This window comes from Grampus griseus (genome assembly GCF_964374135.1).
Source record: "Grampus griseus genome assembly, chromosome: 16".
Taxonomy (NCBI): Eukaryota; Metazoa; Chordata; class Mammalia; order Artiodactyla; family Delphinidae; genus Grampus; species Grampus griseus.
The window spans coordinates 32,559,268-32,579,448 of NC_139010.1; the positions used below are offsets into that span (position 1 = coordinate 32,559,268).

A 20,181-nucleotide genomic window follows, 5' to 3' on the forward strand; every position below is an offset into this window, starting at 1 on the left:
TGAGCCCCTAATTAGGCAGCCAGGGCGCCCCAGTTCAGGGCCCAGCCCAGCTGGGGGTAGCCTGTTTGAGGGCCGGGCCCGGGCAAGTTCAGGGCCTGAACCCAGGGATGGGGAATGGTCCTCTCCTCCATTCAAGGAGGGCCAGGCTTACTGCCCTCCATTCCAGGGCCCTGGCTGTCTTTGAGGACAGCATGCAGGGAGCAACAGCAGAGTCGAGGCACCCTGGGTTTGAGGGAAGCCATCTCATCGGGTCTGGGTGGCCTTCACGCCCACACGGATGCTGGTGGGAAGGCTGCCGAGTGCTGTTCTTGCACTAGTCACTGGGAGGCCACCTGTGACAGGGCCCAGCCTGCCCGTCACCCGTTCACTGTTGATTCATCTAGCTGATTAGAGAGCCCGGTCTGTGGGCCACCACGGTCCTGCATCACAGTCTGTGTGACACTCAGTACCATGGGGCCCAGGAGAAGAGGGTCCAGCCGGGTGGGCCCAGGAAAGGCTCCCCTGGAGAGGGGAGGCTGAACCGTGAAATACAGAGGGCGGTTCAGACACGTAGAGAAAAGGGGCATCGAGCCTGGAGGCTTTAGAAACCAAACACTTAGTATTTTAGGCCGTAGTCGTGATTTTCAGTATGTTGCCTGATCTCTTTTGCTGGGGAGGAGGAGCGTGTAGGAGAAAATAAACATATGCCTGCAGCCTAGGGGTTAGCTGGAGCTGCACACACAGCTGGTGCCTGCTCGCTGCCTGTGAGGCCTTGGCCTCCAGCCTGGGCTGGCTCGGCCCTGGGGTGCCATGGAGTGCCCGTGGCTGCCCTGGGAGGCGCTGTCCCTCGCCCAGCTCAGGCCTGTACCCTGCAGCCTCCGGGAGGTTCCGGTTTCTGCCCGCCAGGTGGGCGGCTCCCCCCTCCCGCCCCCACCCTCATTCTCCACAGCACACTGCTCGCAACACTGCCCTGCTTCTGCCACCTGAGCCCCTCAGGTGCCATCTGCCACCCTGTTTTCAGGCGGCAGGTAGGCGGCCTTGGGGCAGGGCGAGGAGCACGCAGGCGGATCCCAGATGGGGCAGGTAGTGCCTGGCCTGCTACCTGGCACCTGGGTTGTCCCCACCTGCCTAGGAATAGGTGAGAGCAGGTCTGGTAAAGTATGGGTGTGTCTAAGGGGTCCTCCTGTCTCTCTTGGCATCTTTGCATGTATGAGCTGTAGGGTCTGTCTGGCCCCTCTGTGTGTATCTGAACATCTGACCGTCTCTGTCTTGAGCCTGGCCATTCCCTAGGCATATCCCTGCCCGCCTCCCTGTGTCTCTACTCCTTTGTGTCTCTCCGCCTGCACCTTGCATCTCTCTCTCACTGTCTCTGCGTCCCTGCCTGTCTCTCTCAGATCCGAGCTGGTGAGGGTGCCTTTGCCATCAGAGCCACCTCCCCCCACGTTGGGTTGCTCTGCTTAATTTCATTTTCCCGGGGCTCCAACTCACAGAAATAAATCCTCCCTCCCCACCCCTGCACTTTTTTGATTTAACAAGCCTGCTGCAAAACAATAGTGATTTCCGCATCGATCGTAAACAGAAGTGATTACCATACAATTACAGCCTGAACCATCAGCCTCCATGCAATCACTGAGCCGCATTGGAAATAGGAAGACAATTGCCTGCAGAATTACCCCCAAATTGGTTTACGTGGCAACAAAAGAGTGTTGGCATTTTGGCATTTGGGGGAGGGGGAGGGGGAGGCTGGTGGTCCTGGCAGCAGAGGGTCCCCACTGCTGTCTTCCTTGCCTTTGTGGAGGTGACCTGCGAGGGCGAGCTTTCCCCCACCTCATTCTTTTTGCTTCAGTTATTGCTCCTTGCCCATCTTGGCACCGTTTGTTATAAACTCATTTATACTAATGTGCGAGTGTCTAAGCATGCCTTTGACTGGGAGAGTGGAGACGGGTGAGTCTGGGGGGACGGGATATTCCGGGGAGGCCTCCTCAGCTCCCCTGATTTCCCCTCTCCCCAGCGCCACCTCATCTCTGCCTCTTCCAGGTCACTTCATCCCGCTAGGCTCTTCTGGCCTGGCTCCCACCCTGCGGCCTTCCCTCCCCATCTCCCAGCCTAGTGGTGGTCTCCTGCCAGGAGGCTCCTGCTTTCTGTCCAGGGCAGCCTACTCCCTCCTACAGCTGCAGCGTGTCCCCTGCATCCTCCGCAGCCTCCCAGGCCAGCTGGAGCCCCTGTGCCTGGCCTCATGAGCCAGGGCAGCCCATTCCTGGGAGTCTGCCAGCCACCCCTGCAGCAAGTTCCAGGAGGGGCTCGCAAAGCATGCCTCCGCTGACCTGGGCCCGCCCCTTTCCAGCCGCTGGTTTCATGAGAAGTCCTCTGCCAGCAGGCCGTCTCTTGAATGTCTGGAGCCTGGACTCCTGAGCGCCAGCCGTTTCTGCAGGGGGCTTGTCTTTGCTTGGGAGGTGATTTCTCTCCAGGGTCAGGCTGCTCTGAAGTTACCGGGAAAGCCTGCCCACGGGCACACTTAGATTCTATCAGATTTGTGCAAATCCAGGTTAGAAGTGCTTCTGCATGTTCATCTGATCCTCGCAGAAGGATTAGCGCGTGCTGGTGGTTTTATTCTCGTTTTTGACGGAGGCGTGATGCAGCTGGCGCCGGGTCACACAGCCCACCGGTGAGGGGTGAGGTCTCGGCCCCTACTGGAGTGCTTGTTTCTAGGCGCCATCTCTCCAGCGTTCTCAGACCTACAGGATGCAGGCTGGTTGTGGTGGGGTGGGTCTCACCTGGTCTCTGACCTGCTCTGAGAGCTCGGACAATACCAGTGATTTGAACAGGTCCCAGTGAGTGACACTTGCGGGTGCCGAGTTCTGCTCACACGTTCATTAGTGCCTCTCATCCCCACTACAGCCCTGTAAGGGATGGTCAGGCCCCCACTGAGAGCACTTGACTCACTCAGAGCTCAGGGTCCTGGTACGGAAGCTAGTTTGAGGCATGTCTGCTAGCCTTCCAGCCTGTGCTACCCGTCATCCTGTAACGCAGAAGGCAGCCGGGGTTCCCCGGGCTCTCTCACTGGTCCAGGTATCACCGAGGCTCCCTGTCTGGTTGCTCCCTGCCAAAGTCTCGGGACGGGGCCCCATCTAGAGTTGGTATATTTAGAACCCAAAGTTCTGTCGGCTGCCCCAGCTCTGTCCTGCGCTGGGAGGGACGTCAGTGCTGCCCTGGGCTTGGCCTGAAGGGCTGGGGTGAGTTGGGCAGGGGCTGGGGCGACTCTGAGTTGCCCCTGTGTGCCTGGCACCCACCTCTTCCGCACTGACATTGAGAGGAAACCAGTCCAGAGAAGAAGCTGGTCAACATGGCATCCACACACCATGGTGGTCCCCGCCTGCCCAGCCGACCTGCCCTCACGTGCCCCGTCCCTGAGCCTTTGCTCCTGCTGCATGTCTCCTGGGTAGCCAGGTGTCCGGTGGAAGGAAGGGGAGTTCAAAGGCGCAAAGACCTGCACTCAAGTTCTGTGTCTGCCACGTCATGCTTTGTGCCATCCTTACCTCTGAGTTCTGCTTCTTTTTCTTTATAACGGGACTGTGCCCGCCCTGCTGGACGACTGAACAGTAGAGGTGAGCATGTTATCAGATAACAGCTGCTGTCATCCTTGGCCTTAGAATCCAGCCCTCCCTCCGAGAAGGAGGGGGCCTACCCTTCAGTGAGCATTCGTCATGTGCCGAGCTTTGCACTGGGCATTTTAAGGCTGCCTGGTTTGATCCTTCACCACAACCCTGAAAAGACAGCCACCACTGTATCTGCGGTGTCCTACACGGGAGCCAGAGCCCCGTGTGGGCGGTCACACTTAGATTTAATGAAGTAACGTTAAATACAACGTAAAGCTCAGCTCCTTAGTACGGCAGCCACGTTTCAAGGGCTCGATAGCCACGCGTGGCCCGTGGCCCCTGTTTTGGGCAGCGCAAAGATAGAACATCTCCATCACTGCAGGAGTTCTGTTGGACAGGCTGCCCTGTGTTATCATCCCCTCTCACGGGTGCGAAGTTGAGGACTAGATCAGTGACACGTCACACTCAGGGTCCCAGCTGGAGGAGTGGGAGCTGGCGTGCAAGCCTGGGCCCCTCAGCTGTAGGACACACTGAGCTCTCCTTTGTTGCCAGATCTCATACCTCCCCACACACCCTCCGTGGGACCCTCAAGGGCAAGGACTGTGTTTGCTCTGCATCCCAGTGCCCAGCCTAAGACCTACCCCAGGGCAAGCATTTGGGGCGGTGTTTGCCCAGAGGGTGATGGAATGAATGACCCAACAGACACTGCCTGCTGAAACTTGGGGGCACACTTCATTCCCCTCCTCCAGGAGGATGCGCAGAGTCAACTGCTGAGGAGTGATGGATGGCCCCTCTCCCGAGATAAATGTGGCAGTCAAGGTAATCGGATTGTGTGTGACAGTCTCATTTGTAGGCAGCGGTAGGAAGCGCCCAGCCATGCCTCGCCCCAGCCGCCCATATTAGTTTAATCAAATGCCTAGTATCTAAATGACTGGGCCTCAGTGATAGATGATGTGAGCTTCGCTAAATGCTGTTGCCCTGTCAAACCCAGCTTCTCAAGGCCCTGCCTGGCTCCTGGGAGCTCTCATTTGTTTTTTCTTACCTGGTTATCTCTGAGCGGGGCAAGGAAGGGGGGCTCTTGCGTCTGTCTTAAATCTCTTGTTTTTCATGGAGGAGGAGGAAGAGGCTGGAGCTGGGGGAGGAGTGAGATGGAGTCACCTTCCGCCTCTTCTGAGAAGCCTTCCTGGGTGGCTGCAGACAGTCTGGGGGAGCATGACTCCCCAGAGCCCCTGAGCTTGGGCCTCACCATGCACCGTGTGCCTTCTGTTTCGTACGGACTCTCCGCTCCCCTGTGCTAGCTAGCCTTTTCACTCTCTCCAAGGGGTATACCAGAAGTTTTTCCCTTTTATTTTGGAAAATTCTCAACTTTCCCCTTATGGTTAGTGGTTGTTGTGTCCTCTTTGAGAATATTCCCCAATCCCAAGGTCATGGAGGTATTCACCTATATCATCTTCCAGACAATGTATTATTTTGCTTTTTTTTTTTTGGTCTGTGGTGTGAGGTAGGGATCAAGTTTCCGGTCTGCTCATTGTGAGCTCTGAGCTCCTGCTGTGTGCCCCAGACCAGGCTGGGTCCTCCGGAGAAACAGGAGGTAGAAAAGGCACAGTTCTGTGTTCTAGGAATGGCGATCAGTTTGCGCTTAAACTTGTGCTCTTAAAAAGGAGGCTGAGCCCAGCATGTATCACACGCCGCGCTTTGTGTCAGGGTGGGGTCTGCCCGTACCAGCCATGCCCAGGGCTTCTGGTAGCGCTGAGTGTCACCTGTGTGTCAGATACTGTTCTAGGCACCGGGGATGTGGCGGTGATGCAGTACATGGAAACCCCTGCACTGGAAAGAGCTTTTGCTCTTTGCCCAGGACCACACAGTGGGGCATCAGATGAGAAATGACATGAAAAGTAGAAGGTAGTAAGCGCCGCAGAGGAGGGTCACGGAGGGAGCCAGGTGGCGGGGATGGTACTGCCATCTACAAACTGGAAAGGTCAGGGAAGCCCTCACTGAGTAAGCCAGTGAGGGCCGAACCACGTGGATATCCAGGGCAAGAAACTTCCAGACAGATGTTGCAAAGCCTCTGATACATGTAAATGGTGGAATAACTCTGGAAGGAAAACCAAAGCCGCTAGCCTGATTCCCCTGGTGGGAGGAACTAAGATACGAGACTGGGGAGGGGAGACTGCATTTTTCAGAACATACCTTTTTTCTTCTTTTGTATATTTTTAATCACATACACACCTTACTTCTTCAAAAATTACCATTGAAAAGTAAAGCAGGGAGGGTGGGGAAATGTTACAGTGAGGCGGAACCATCAGATGTACTAGCAAAACTGTGGCTTTGGAGGCCAGCAAATGTGGGTCCTGATCCCTCTTCTGGCCTCTGTCTGAAATGTTAGCTTTCTAAGGAGGCTATTTGTGCATTACTTAGGTAAATAAAAAGTCATTTTATTAATTAAAAATCAGTAGATCCCACTCTGTTGATTGTTTTGGCTGGTTGTTGTTGGGCGGGTTCCTTAACCTCTCTGAGCACCCGTTTCCTCCTGGAAAATGGGGGTAGTGATCCTGACATCACAGGATTGTCAGGAAAATGAACAGGGAAAAAGAGTGTGTTGAGTTTCTGCCCGGCCTGGAGTTGACCTTCCCGAGGGCATGTCCTTGGATGACCTGGCCCTCTGCAGGGCAGAGGCAGAGAATCTATCCCTGTCCTCAAGTTCTCCAACGGCTTGGGACCCCAGGAAGGCCCAGGCTTTGCATTCCAGCTGCCTCAGAGGCAGATGGATTTGCTCTGGACCCCCAGGCTGATGGCCATCCAAGACCCTGTGGCCTGCTGGCCCTTCACAGCCCCCTCAGGATCCAGCCTGCCCAACTGGTGTCTGCTCGGCTGGGACCAGCTGGTCTTCACCAGCTGGTCATCTGGCTCTGACACCCTCCCTGCCCCAGTGTCTCCTCCTCTCTGGGCGCTGTGTTAATTTTTTCATGGCTTCCCTCAGAGGCAGAAGGCAGAGAGCTGTTTCCTGCAGGGAGAGAGCAGGCGCTGGGGGCGGGAGGAGGGAGGGAGGGAGAGCTGAGTGGTGATTAAACACTGCAGAGGCCTAAACAAATGACGGCTCCCTCCCCCAGCTGCTCTGGGAGAGAAACATGGAGCCGGAGCCGGCCTGAACTGCAGATGGCCCAGGCTGCTGTCTGCCCCCGCCTGCCTACTCGGAGCTGCCCTGGGGCTGCTTCCTAAGAGCCGCAGTGGTGCTGAGCCCTGCAGGAGCCAGCTCAGTCCTTAGGGCCACTGTGAGGCAGGCCCCGAGGCAGAGAGGGTTCAGGGCCACACCGCTAATGCACTAGGGAGTGGTAGAGCGGAGACGGTTAGGCAGGGGCAGTAGTAGTTACTTCTTAGAGTGCCAGCCTGAATGAGACGGCGCATGCGAAGCGCCCAGAACGGCACCTGGCCTGAATCAAGTTCTTGGTCCGCAGGAGCCACTGTCAAGGTTGCCCCTATTACACCTTCAGAACAGCTGGGTGAGATAGGTTGCCATGCGGGTGAAGAAACTGAGGTGCACACACCTACCAGGGTGTTGCCCGGGACCACACAGCGGATTAAACCCAGGCTCGCCCACTTCTGACTCCCTGCCCGGAGTTCCTTCTCGTGGACCAACGGCGGGAAGAGAGTCAAACCTCCAGAGCCTTGAACACAAAGAACAGGGAAGTCAGCAGCGGGGTGAGAGGCCATCTGCCAGGCCCACGGCCCTCCTGGCCGGAGAGCTTGCGTGAAGGGGCGAGGGAGGAATGGCGCCCTCCCACTGTTCATGCAGAAAATGGCAACTGAGCTCACCCCTCAGTCTAGAGCAGTGGTTCCCAAAGTGGGGTTCCCCGGCCCAGCAGCAGCAGCATCACCCGGGAACTGGTTAGAAGTGCAAATTCTTCAGCTCCACCCCAGACCCACTGAATCAGAAACTCCACCGGGAGTGAGACCCAGCACTCTGGGTTTGAACAAACCTTCCAGTTGCTTCTGATGCACAGGCAAGATCGAGAACCCCTGGCCTAGAAACCCAAGGACTTCTGTCCTGCCCCGGGGCCTCGCTGTCCAGGCCACAGTCACCCAGACATCACCCAGGTGTGCTACACTCCGAGTAACAGGTGCAGCCAGGAAGCAGTAGATGTAAATGGAATTCGTATAAACAATTCTTATTTTCATTGCAACAAGGCAGCTGGATATTGAAAGAAACCTCACAGAGAATCATTTCATCACATAAAGGAGCTTCTGCAAAGAGAAAACTCCTCTTTTGATTCCTGCCCCCTCCCCCCGAAGTGTTCTATAAATTCAGTCTCTATGTCAGGTTTTCTTCGAATGGTGTCTACCTATACATAACTAAAACGAGGAGCCAGCCTGCTAAAAGCATTGCAGATAGTCTCCAAAATACATCAGGGACCCCTGCAGTTTAGAAGGAGAGCCCAGTGGGACAGATGGAGGCCAGTTTGGTGCTTTGGGCAGCTGGGTCATCCACTGCCAACCCCTGCTGGGCACCTGGCGGGGTCGTGCCAGCCAGGCACAGGTGGTTTCCAGGGCTCCGTCAAACATCCACACTCAGGGGTTCTCAGAAAAGGAGTGGAGTGACCGATTAGGAAGCCAAGACATAGACTCCTGAAACGCGCAGCTCTCAGCTGCCCTTGCTAGATAAGCGGATAAGAGAGCAAACCCTGCAACACAGTTCTGGATAGGGAACCCACCGGAAGGTCGTCATCCCCCACAATGCGGGGTCCGGAAGCAGCATCTGAATCTGCCACCAACTGCTGCCCGTGAGGCCAGGTCATGTGCCCCTGAGCTGATTTGCAGAGTGACTGTAGGTGGAGCGGAGCTTTGCCTCCGCCTCTAAGCCACCTGCCCAGTGCTCAGGCCTCACCCTCACAAGCCCAGAGTCAGGGGCAGGCATCACTGACTGCACTTCTTGTGCCGGGAACCTGAGATCCTTGGAGGTTACCAGGTCACTCAGCCAGGGGAAGCCGGGAAGGAGTGGGAGGGTTGGGGTCCAAATGCTTAGAGGCAGGAGAGCTGGGGGTCTGGTCAGCAGGTTTCTCCTGAACCTGCTCTTTCTCCAAGAACAGTGAGTGCCCTGAACCCCATTTGCAGTAATAAGGGTCACCCGCAAAGTGCTGCTTGCCTCAAATCTCTCTCCTGCCCCCGTCACCACAGCACACATCCCCTTAGCCACTCTTAAGGGCTGGTAAGTTTTCCAGGTGGGTCCTTTATAGAAAGCAAGCTGCCCTGGGATCAGTCCGCACCTCCCTAGGGCTCTGACCCTGGCTTTATGAGTCCAGGCTGGGTGCAAGGAAACTGCCGTTTGAGGGTCCTGGGGTCTGTCACTGGCTCCTGGCTCCCACGGGAAGAGTCAAGGTCCTGAGATTGAACGTGGGGGCCGGAACGGATGGAGGGAGTGCTCAGCAAGGCCTCTCAGCTCTCAGACTCAGCCCTCTGGCCCTCCACAAAGGTGGGTGGTTGTGTGTTTGGTCTCGGGGGTCTGCTTGACCCTGGGAAGGGCCTGGCCTCACACCGACCACTCCTTCTTACACTGGGAGTGGGAGGACACAGCCAAACTGTGAGTACCCAGCTGGGAAGCCTCAGAAAAGTGAAGTTCCCGGGGAAGAAATTGATTCCCGTAATCCCTCCTTACCCCTCGGGCTCGCTGAGAGGGAGCAACAGGCAGTAGTGTTTAACCCGCGGGAGAAACTGGCCACGGAGGAGAGAACAGGCTGCCCAGGTGACCTGCTGGAACGCGGGGCGTGAGCTCTGCAGGCAGGCAGACGGTGTGGCTCCCGTCTTGTCTTGCAGACGCACTGGGAGTGTCAAGCCAGGGCCGGTGGCTTGGGGAGACCATCCTCGCCAGCCTGGGCCTCTGGGTCTCCTCTGTCCTGCTCAGGTGCTGCCTCGGAGCAAGGTGGAGGTGGGGAGACTATTGGCTCTAGGCACGCACTGCCCCCCAACCCCCATGGATATTCTCGTCCATACTTGGGTAGCCAAAGAGGTCAGTCCTGTTGGAACCCGTGTCCTTCTGACATATGGGGTGCAGGTGCACGGAGGCCTCCTGGCCTCGATCTGTTGTGGGCGTGGCTCGGGGCCCCTCCCCTCTCCAGCTATTAATGCTATTAATGCTTTGCTATTAATGCTGCATAATTTCCAGCTGAGATGGTCTAGAGCCCCACGCTCACCCCACCACCAACAAATGTCCCAAGTAAGATGGGAAGATCCCGCCTTGGTCCTGGCCTGCCACAGACTCAGGTGTGTCCTGAGCCAGGTTACCTAGCTTCTCTGTGCTCGCCCCTTATCTTTAAGATGGGGGTTGTGACTTTCCCACCACCAGGTGGCTAATGAGAGTCCAGGGGGCAAGGGGTGTGTGAGCCGGCCCCCCATGGGGGTTCAGTACACAGTGGCAGCTCCCTGCCAGCTGGTCTCTGCAGACAGCAATGCTTTGGCCAGTGCCCCTATCCAGGCCCATCCCTCAGGCTGGCAGGTCTGAGGGGCACCCCCAAGAAGAAAGGAGCATTCTTTTTCTGATGAAAACACCCCCTTGAGCTTGTTTCGGGTGTATTTTCAGTTGAATCCGAGTTAGCCAGGAAGGCCCAGAGGGTGGTGTGACCTGGACAAGGAATTTTCCAGGCTGGGATTTTCCTAAAGTCCACGGACAGGCTCAACCCGTCTGACATCTCTTGGGTCGCTCCGCCGGGTTGAGGGACGGCCAAACTGGTTTGGGGATCAGCCCTGCCAGCAGCAGCTCTGAGATCCCCCAGAGTTCACTTCCTAGGGTGAGTTCACAAGCTTGGAGACGTCCAGCTCCTGCCAACCCCACCAGCCCTGGGGGACAGGTGTGGGAACACTGGTGGAGCATGCCAGAGGTCCTCTCCTGCCGGCCCAGACCACAGGACCGCAGATGGCAGGATCTGCCCAGCACAGAGAAGCAGGTAGGGCTGGGCGGGGCAGGCCGTGGGCCTCCCTGTGAATCCTGGGACCAGGCACCACTCATCTGGTAGTTACCCTGCCCGTGGGGCTTGTGTGTGGATGAGGGGGGCAGGCAGAGATGGAGAGGAACAGGGTCACTCAGCCAAAGGGCCAGCAGTGGATCCTTCCTTGTTTTGACTTTCTTACCCACGGTGATGGGACGTGACAGAGCAGGCAGCAAAGTGTGGGAACGATCTAGAAAAGCCAGAAGGAGCTGAAACTCAGGACAGCGTGCTGCTGCTTCTGCTGGTGCTGGAGCAATGATACGGCTGTTTTGCAGGAGAGCGAGATTTTCCCCCAAGGAAAACATCTTTGGTTTTATGTTCCAGGGGTCAGCTGTCAGGGCCACCAAAGTCCAACCTACAACCCCCCAGGGAATGACATTTCCCGTAACCAGAGGGAAGTTCTAACCCCTCAGCTGCCCAAGCTGCTGAGGCTGCAGAGTCCTTCCTGCCCATCTGCCCACCTACTGGGCCCTGTCACACCTGCGTCTTGCGCACACCGGCTCTTGGACCTCAGCAGATCCACTTGCTGCTCTGGGCCCAAGGCCTTAGTAAATAGGGTCCTTGGGCAAGGTGAGAGCTCTGGAATCCCTTCTGTCTATAGCCCACCCTGGTGGGGAGGTGGAGAGTCTAGGATGAGCAGCTCATCCCACGCACGGCACCTGCAGGATTGAGAAGGGGTTGAGGCTGGCTTCAGCCTCGAGAGACATGAGCTCGCTGTGAGGCCAGGGCCGAGTCATGGGGCAACAGACTTCAGAAAGCACAAGCGCTCACCCCTCTTTTACACAGGGTCCAGAGAGGGAAGGAAGTTACCTGAGGTCACACAGGAAGTTGGTAGCAGGCCAGGGACAACGCACTGGGGTGATGCTGATTCACGGGAGTAGGAGGTGGGTAGGAGGCGCGCGGCCATCTCCCGGGGATGCGTCTGCTCTCAGATAGGTGACATCCTGACTGGGGATGAAAGGGAAACCGTCCCAGACCAGCAGTGGGGCTGCTGTCCTGCGATGTGACTGGGGTTGAGTCACCTCCTCTTGGGCCTCCGTTTCTGCTTCGTAACACGTGGACAGCCTCACCCTTGGCCAGCTCCTCGCTGGGGCGTGTGAGGCTGCAGTGAGGCAGAGGGCACCAGATGGCTGGGAAAACGAAAAGCCTGTCCGTGTGCCCCCTACGATCCCATTAGGTCCTCCCATCCGTAGTGGGGTGCTGTCTCCCCATTTCGCAGATACATACGTAGCCCCAGGCTGCCCGCTGGGTCAGTGGCCACGTAGAACAGATGTCTGATTTCCTGAGGCCGGACAGCCACTGCCCCTGGCCCAAGGGCTCTGAGTCGCTGCCCCTGGCCCTGACCCTTTGTGGTCATGCGCATCCTGTGCCATTTCCTTGGAGGAGATGGTCCAAGAGAACCAGCAGGGAGGGGCCCCTTGCTCTGTTTCTGGGGCACCCAGTGCTGGTGGGCACAGAGGAGGATGGGCAGATAACAGTTCCGTGGACAGCTCTGTTCTCAGGGGTCATGGATCACAGCAGGAATCTTGACCTTGGCTCCTGTCCCACCTCCTGCTGGACACACAGGTGCATGGGGACTGAGGAGGGGCCGAAGGTCTTCCCGCCACCCAGGCACTCCAGAGGCAAGAGTCTGCCCAGGCTGGCCGCCTGCACTGTGTGGCCTCAGAGCTGAGTCAGAGTGAGCAGCTACTGGGGCTCAGTTTCATGGGGTCTCGGGTCTGCCCAATACAGAGTGTCTGGCAGAAAAAAACATTGGGTATGGGCACCACTGGGTGCTTGGAAGCAACACTGCGCACCCAGAGAGCACCCGGTGTGAAGGAGGTGGTGTAAGCCTGGGCCCAAGACGTGTAAGCGTTTTTTGTGATCCTCTTGGACACGGGTGAAAGAAATTGTATTTTATTTGAGCAGCAGTATGTAGACGGGGAGACAGAGAAACCTCCTAATAACAGAAGCGACAGTTTTTTCTTATAGTTCTTCCTGTATGCTCGGCATCATACTAGCATTTTACGTGTATTAGCTTGTTTAATCCTCATGATGGCTTAGGAGGTAGGTAATATTTATTATCCCCATTTTACCAAAGGGAAAACCAGAGCACAGAGAGGTTAACTAACTTACCCAAGGTCACACAGCTGCTAAGTGGCTGAGCTGGGGCTTGAACCCAGGCAGCCTGGCTGGAGTCTGTGCTCTTGGCCACTCTGCCTTCTAGAAGCAGAAGGTAGTCAACATTTCACAGCTTCTGAGTTTCCAGCTGAGACTCTCGCACAAGACTCGTCATCTCTCACATGTGGTTTAAAGCTCAGGCCCTTCCTTCATCTTGGGGCTCTTCACGCCAGGCCTGTGAAGAGAGGTTCCTCTTACTGTCTCCCCACTTTACAGATGAGATGGAGAGACCAGCCCAGGCCTGTGTCATCTGGGCAACCCCCTTCTCCCTCCCCTTTTGGGCCCTCACCATTCCTCCTTTTCTCTGCTAGATCTGTAGAGTAGAACCCTGGTCTCCAGGCACAGGCAGGAGTCTTCACTGTTTCTGACCACCCCCCCGCCCAACAAGCTTCCTTCCCAGGCAGGACCCCGTGTTTTAGGAGATGAAAGAGGAAGGTCAGAAGATAGGAGGGTGTGACCTGGGCCTGGAGGGGCGGGAGGAGGAGCAACAGCAGCATCCCCGGGGAGCCCTGGGTGAGGTGCTCTGGGGTCATCGGTGTGATTGACGCATCAATAGGAACACCAGTGCCAACCCATGAGTAGAGAAGAGCCAGGGCTGCAGCTGGCCTTCCAAGTTATATGAATGGATGTTGTTCCTGTAAACTGCTTGTTACCTTTCATTCCCCAGTTTGGACTGAGTGGCCCACTGATGGGTGTGCCTGTCACAAAACAGGTGTCACTTGACTTGGTTGTAGATTTTATTTGATGGCAGCCCCAGCCTGGACACACGGTGATAGGATTCCATTCAGGGCTGGTGGTCTTGGGGCCGGGTCCCCACCCCTGAGGAGTGGGGAGCTGCTGGCAGGTTTAAAAGCCACAGGGTGCCCAGGGTATTACCCTGATCGACTGGGTCTCAGATGCAGCGTGCCCGGTGTCTGTCCATCTCTCCTGTCTTCTGCACATTGGGTTATGTAGCTGCAATTCCATCTGTTAGGTGTGTGTTGGCTGCATAGCCTGTGCTGGGTGCCAGGGTTGCAGAAGTGAACCCCTCGAATCCCATCGTGGCCCTCGGGGTTCACGATCTCTCTGTAGAGCCCCCAGGTTGCCCCGGGATAGCGCATCTCTCACTCATTTCAGCATCTTTTGAGCATCTACCGTCTCTCAGGCCCTGTGCAGCCTCTGGGGACACAGATTGGAAAGAGGTGAGCAGGATACATTTGTGGAAAAATTCCTCTGGCCGCCTTATAGAGGGCAGGTTGGCAGGAGGCGGGATTGGAGACTGAGATAGATGATAGGACGTGCTTGTCATAATTCAGGAGAGAAAGGACAAAGCTGCAGAAGGTGATAGGAGCAGGCAAGAAGCAGAGGGGACAGACTGCAAAGATAATCGGGCTGCAGTGACCCATGGGTGGGGCGGGGGGCAGTGCCCATCTTCTGGAGGTGGCTTGAGGTGGTCCTGGGGATTTGAGTGGATATGGGAACAGGAACTCAGATGTGCCAGGGAGGAAAGGAGGGGAAAGGGGGAGGAGCCCAGCGTGGAAGACTGGTTCTTCTGCCTTGACTCACCAGGCAAGGCCTGTACCAGGCTTCCCTGCTGGGAAAGGGGACCACCAAGCTTCTGCTGCCACTTCAGAGGGTCTTGTGTGGATAGAGTAAGCTGGTGGTATGAAAGCATTTGAAAATGTGTCATTAGTATATTTCATTGACCAGTGACCCCCGTTGGCATGTTCCCAGGGGCTTTTTCTGCCTCCCTCTGACTTCCTTTCCGCCATCTCCCCCAGAAGCGTGGTTTGAGGGCCCGCCGCCTGGCAGGCATACCTCCTGAGCCCCCCTGGGTCCTGCCCCATCCCTGGGTCTCAGAAGCCCTCATCCCTTCCTCCCTCCCTCCCTCTTCACACACACACTGTCTCACCCACACACACTCCCACACTCAGAGCTCCTCTGTTCTCCAGCAGCCTTTTAGCTGCTGAGATGTCCTTGATACTTAATACGCCCTTGTTTCATTTGTTTCGTTTTGCGTGTAGCTTCCCCGGGCTGCAGCACATTTGGCAATTCTCCTGCCTGGCCCTTACACCCAGGTCTCTGTACCCTCTTCCCCAGACTGCCTTTCATCCTCCCTGCACCCCCATGCCCCCATCCCTTCCCGATTCCCAGACCTTACCGGGAGTGAGTATCCAGGCATCTCACTGTCTGAATATCCGTATGCTCACCTCCATAGGAAACAAATGCTGCTTTTTTTTTTTTTTTTTTTTTTTTGTGGCCACATGGCTGCCTCTGGTTTCTGGCTCCTTCTTAAGCCCAAGTCCTGCCTGGCAAGGGGCAGTTTTTTGCATATGCCCAGGCGAGCTTGTCTGCCCCTTTGATGCTCCGACTCCCAGACTCCAGCCTCTGCCACCCTTCCACCCACAAGTGGCTCATTGTCTGCCGATTACTCTGCTGGTTTGGAGGACGCAGCTCCACCCTCCCTCCCTGGAGCCCAGGCAATTCCCAGAGGCAGCCGTGCAGCCTCTTCCGTCTGCCGCCTCTCTCAAGTAAGGCTAGCAGCCCCATACTGGTTCATCTGATCAGCCCAGCCTGAGTATCCCTTCTGCCAGGAGCTGCAGGTAGAGGCACATGCAGGGCCTGTCACTGTTTTCAGGGAGGGCACATCTGGGACAAGCCAGGACTAAGATGCCCCAGGGCTCTACTCCAGACCTTCCTTCATTTCTATATCTGGTTTCCTTTTACTTGTCCCTAAAGGACACTGGAGTGGCCACCAGCTGTAGGGGCAGAAGCCAGGGAGATCTTGGGGAGCAAATGTCGGGAACTTGGCTCTCCCCTGGTGCCCTCCCTCAGACCTGCGTCCTGTGCCCCTCCTGATTCTCAGACCCCATGCTCATTACCATTTCTCTTCCAGAGAAGTCCGTGCCGCCTTACCATAACACCCTCTGGTGCAGGGGCCCCTAGATATGTCTACTGGATCCTGTTAATAGGAGGTACCCCCCTTTGTCTCACACACACCACTATTTTATGTACGACTAGGAAAGAAAAACCTACCACCAGTCACACCATGGTGTGGCATCGACTGTAAGACACCTGCTGCTGGCAGGTGACTTAGTTGTTTAAGTCCATGGAACCCTGGTGTCCCTTGCAGCTTCCTGGATAAACTGCAAAGACAAGTGCAGGTAGTGGGAGCATGAGAGGTCAAACTGTCGTGTCTTCTCCCTGGCTGGAATCCCCTCTCCCTTCCACGGACCCCTCAGGGCTGCTGCTGTGTGGTCAGAAGTGGGCAGAGACACCAAAGCCCATCCTGTCGGTCACTTATCTACCAACCAAGGTCAAAAATACTAATCGTCATTGTATCAGTAGCAAACATACATAGAGCACCTACTCCGTGCCTGACGCTGGTCCTGTGCTTTGTGGTGGTAACGCAGCACATCCTTACAGCTGCTCTGTGACGTGGGGAGTAGAATTACCACTCCCCCCCCAGTTTAGAGGTGAGGAAACTGAGGCACAGGAATTCAGGTGACTTGCTCAAGGCGTCACATGGGTGGTAGAGACTGAGCTGGGATGGGTTGTGGAGTCCGTGCCTCACCAGCTCTTTGGGTGCTCTGTGAATGCAGAGGTGGGTGTACGATGGAGGAGTTACTTTTCTGGGGCTGCTGTGAGTTACAAGGTCCTTTGGGCCTCCTCCCACCCTCCCTCCCTTTTGGCTTCTGCTTGGATGCCCATGTGGTTGACTGGCAGCACCAATTTACAGCTCACATCCACTCTCTGCGGCAGGCAAGCCCCCGTTAAGCCCATTTCACAGATGGGGAGACTGAGCTCCAAGTAGTGAAGCAGCCTGTGTGAAATCTCCCAGCTAAAGAGTGTCAGGGCACAATTCAAGCTCAGTCCGTGGAACTCCAGAGCCAGGGCGCTTAGTCCCCATGTCCCACAGCCTGCTCACCACTGTCCCACAGTCCCCTCTCCTCCCCTCTCCTGGGGTGGTGTAGACACTGGTGCCACCTCATCAGAGAGGCATGCTTGGCTCAGCTGTGTACAGACAGAGCAGATGCACACCCAGACATCTACCCCGCCAGGCTGTCTTTCTGTCCTTGCATAATCCTCTACCTGCCTCTGTCTGTCAGTTCTCCTGGGTCTCTGATCTTTCGGCTGCAAATCCCCATGTGTTATCATTAACCGATGTTTGCCTCAGAACAGCTTGTGTTGGTTTGCGCCATGATGAGAGCCTGCCCTGCGTCCGTCCGCCATGCGTCTGCCCACGTGGCCTCTGTGCCAGCTGGCCACTCGGGCCAAGGGGGTGACAGGTGGTGCCTCCCTTGCTCCCTGTCCTTTCCCTCTTGGTTGTAGGAATGTGGCTGTCCTGGCATCTGTGTTGTGTCATGGCTGCCTGATACCCACAGCACATCTGCTCACAGCATCCCAGACCCTCCCCAGCCAGGCCCCTCTACACCACCAGCCTCCCTTTATTCTCTCTGCAGAAAACCACTCCACTAGCAATAGGAAGACAAGGGCCGTCCTTGACCAAGTAGGCGGGTGGCTTGTGACACAGGAGGAAAGCTCTGAATGCCCCCGCTGTGCCCCCACCCCCTCCCATGGCGTGCTGGCCCCCAGGAGGAGCGCGGGCTGGGAGGGGTGGCCGTGGGCAGGGCGGGCAGCAGGCGGCACCATCTGCGGCCATCCTTTGTGCTGGCAGCCGAGCGCTCCCTCCATCGCTGTGATCCGCCGGGCCTCGTGCTTGGCGTGCAAATGAGTTTCCAGATGCCCGGTGCCCCCCCGCACAAGAAGCGGTAACTAGGGGCCTGGGAGAAGAATGGAGCAATCTGGAAATTCATTTCTGTTTGTTCCAGCCTCGCTGAATAGACCGCTTCTCCCTCCAGCTGAGGCAGATGTGTGCTGGGCACCCGCGTCAGGGGCGTTTTGCCACGGTTTCTGGGTAGACACACGCCGGGGGGGTGGGGCCTCTCCTCTCTGGCACCCTCCTCCCTGTGCAGGTGGTGGTATGGTGAGGCCCACAGAGAGGGGCCGGACACAGCTTTAAGACGCAGCTCGCCCGCTGGCACCCCCTCCTGGAGGGAGAAACAGGTGCCCTGTTGGGAAGGGCACGGGCTGTATCTCAGCCTCGCTTTCCTCTCTGGTTGAGCAGTTTTGCACACCTGGTGACCCCGGCGGGACCCTTCACCACCCCACCCCATTCTCACGAAAACCACTGCCCTTCTTTTGTCCTTTGGTCCCCAGCAGACCCCTGGGAACATGGGCACCTCCCTCCCAGCCAGCTCTCAGCAGGACTCGATAGACGGGGTTCTCCTGCTGCTCCTAAAGATGCTGGGCCCCACTCGCTCTGCACTCCTGGCAGAGATTGCCTGGGCCACGGGCACGGGCAGAGCCTGGCAGGGTCTCAGAGGGCCCCCAGCCCTGCCTCTCGGGGCCTTGGGCTGATGGGGCAGCCTCTCCGGGATCTGAGCGGTTTGAAGCGGCAGCCCTGTGCTGCCACCCCGGGGCCTTGTGTGTCTGTGCGTCCTCCCCCAGTGCCTGCTGAACGAGGAAAGGGGTGTGATTCAGATGAGGCCCGAAGCGTTTCTCATTGAATCAGAGGGGCTAGCGACCATGGCCTCTTGGTTTTGGCCTTTTGAAGAGTTTCATCTCCTTCCCCACATTCTGGTTCAGCCTTGGGCTTCACCACCAGGATGTGCAGCAGGGGCACCATCTGTGTGTCTGCCTGTCTCTGACTGTGGTTACTGTGAACGAATGACTTCACCTGCCTGAGCAGTGAAGCAGTCCGCTCATCTGTAGATGGGGATGAGAGCTGATATCCTGCATCACATGGGGTGGATTCGAGAAAAGGACAGAAGCATGTTGCACGGCGTCCACATGGGAGACCCTGGAAACAAGCAAGTGGGCTCTGCATCCAGCCTAGTGGCTGAGCAGTCCTGGTTCAAAAGGCTCCTGGTTGCCTGACCAGGTCGACGCGTTCCAGGACTGTCAGATCAGTCTGGCTGATTACTCGTGGCAGGAGTGAGGCGTTGGCTGGGCTGTGATCAGCCGTTTTTGCTTCCACGGTCTCCGCAGTTTCCCCTCCTGCCCCTGACCACAGCCCTGGAGGAAAGGCAGGGCAGGGGTCTTTACTCCTCTTTCCCTGCTGGCAAACTGAGGCCAAGAGAGGGTCTGTGAGCTCCTTAGGGTCACACAGCAAGGTGGTGACAACCCAGCCTTCCTGACTCCTGACTTCCCCAAACCTCAGCTCCTTTATGCGCTTTGGAAGGACTGGCCAGAAACACTGACCCTGAGGGTGCTTTTGGCCTCTGGTGGCCGCACCGGCACAGTTCAGGATGAAAGAAAGTCCCCCAGCACGCAGTTCATTCCGGTGGCTTTTCTCTTGGTTTCCGAGGCCTCCTTAAGCCTGGATGTGGAGGGTTCTCCTGTGCTTCCGCCTTTGGTGCCCCTGGCAGACTCTAGTTCAGCCCCTGGGCCACTCTCTGCCCTGGAAATCCTTTGTCCTTTCAAGCATCTGTGCCCAGCAGTGCAGGAACCTGTCGCAGTCCTGACCGGAAGGTGGGTGCATGTGTGCTCAGCGAGCAGGATACTTTTGGGGGAGGAGTGTCAGGGAGAACCCTGCAGGCACTCCTGGGAACGTCAACAGGTTCCAGGAAGGATCCGGATTTTGTTTAAACCTTGTGATTTGGGGTCCCACCCATGGGGAGGAAGCCATGTTGAGCCCATTGTCCAGAGTCCGAGGGGGGTGGGCTTCACTGAGACGTCCGGGGGCAGCCAGCAGTTCCTGACCTGGGCCCAGGGCACAGGTCTGTGCTTGGCCCCTCTGCCCCTCTCCAGTCTCCTCTTGGCACCGCCTCTGCTGTCTGCTCTGTCGTCTTGACTCTCTCCTCTTTGCCGTTGCGGTCAGCCCTCCTCTGATCCATTCCTACAGTAACAGCAGCTTTTCAGTCCTCCTTCCTTTAGGTGTGTTAGCCCCACTATACAGGTGAGAACACTGAGGCCTCCTGAGGAGGCTTAGTGACTCTCCTCGTGTCACACCAAGGTGGAGGCGAAGCCAGCATCAGGAGCACCCAGTCTGGGTGGGTGAGGTGGCCGAGGAGCCTGCTGACCATCCTGTCCTTCCTTGCAGCCCTGCTGTCCTCCTGGTGCGAGGAGCTCGGCCGCCTGCTGCTGCTCCGACATCAGAAGAGCCGCCAGAGCGACCCCCCTGGGAAACTCCCCATGCAGCCTCCCCTCAACTCCATGAGCTCCATGAAACCCACTCTGTCACACAGGTGAGTGGGCACACGCCACCAGGGGTGGGTCCGGGGCCCGCTTGGGTGGATGCTGGACAGCCCCCCTTCAGGCCCCCAGGTCTCCTTGGAAATGCGCCTCAGGTGGGAGAAATGGGGTGGGTGCCCCTGAACAGCCGGGAGGATAGTACATTTTCTAAAATGCAATTGTCATGTTTTAAATCCTCGTGGGTGAGCGCCGTTTCTCCCCCATCAAAACAGAGGCTGAAAGCTCTGGGCTTA

At 57.0% G+C, this 20,181-nt stretch overlaps 1 protein-coding gene across 4 annotated transcripts in view; it reads left to right on the top strand.

Moving 5' to 3' along the window:
* ZMIZ1 (zinc finger MIZ-type containing 1) overlaps positions 1-20,181 on the top strand; it is a gene marked incomplete at its 3' end in the record, with an annotated part of 188,508 nt that overhangs the window by 132,836 nt on the left and 35,491 nt on the right. For all 4 annotated transcript variants that reach the window (XM_082672927.1, XM_082672928.1, XM_082672929.1 and 1 more), the window contains one exon: positions 19,797-19,941. In XM_082672927.1, the coding sequence (XP_082529053.1) occupies positions 19,797-19,941 (145 nt within the window). The remainder of the gene's footprint in view (positions 1-19,796; positions 19,942-20,181) is intronic.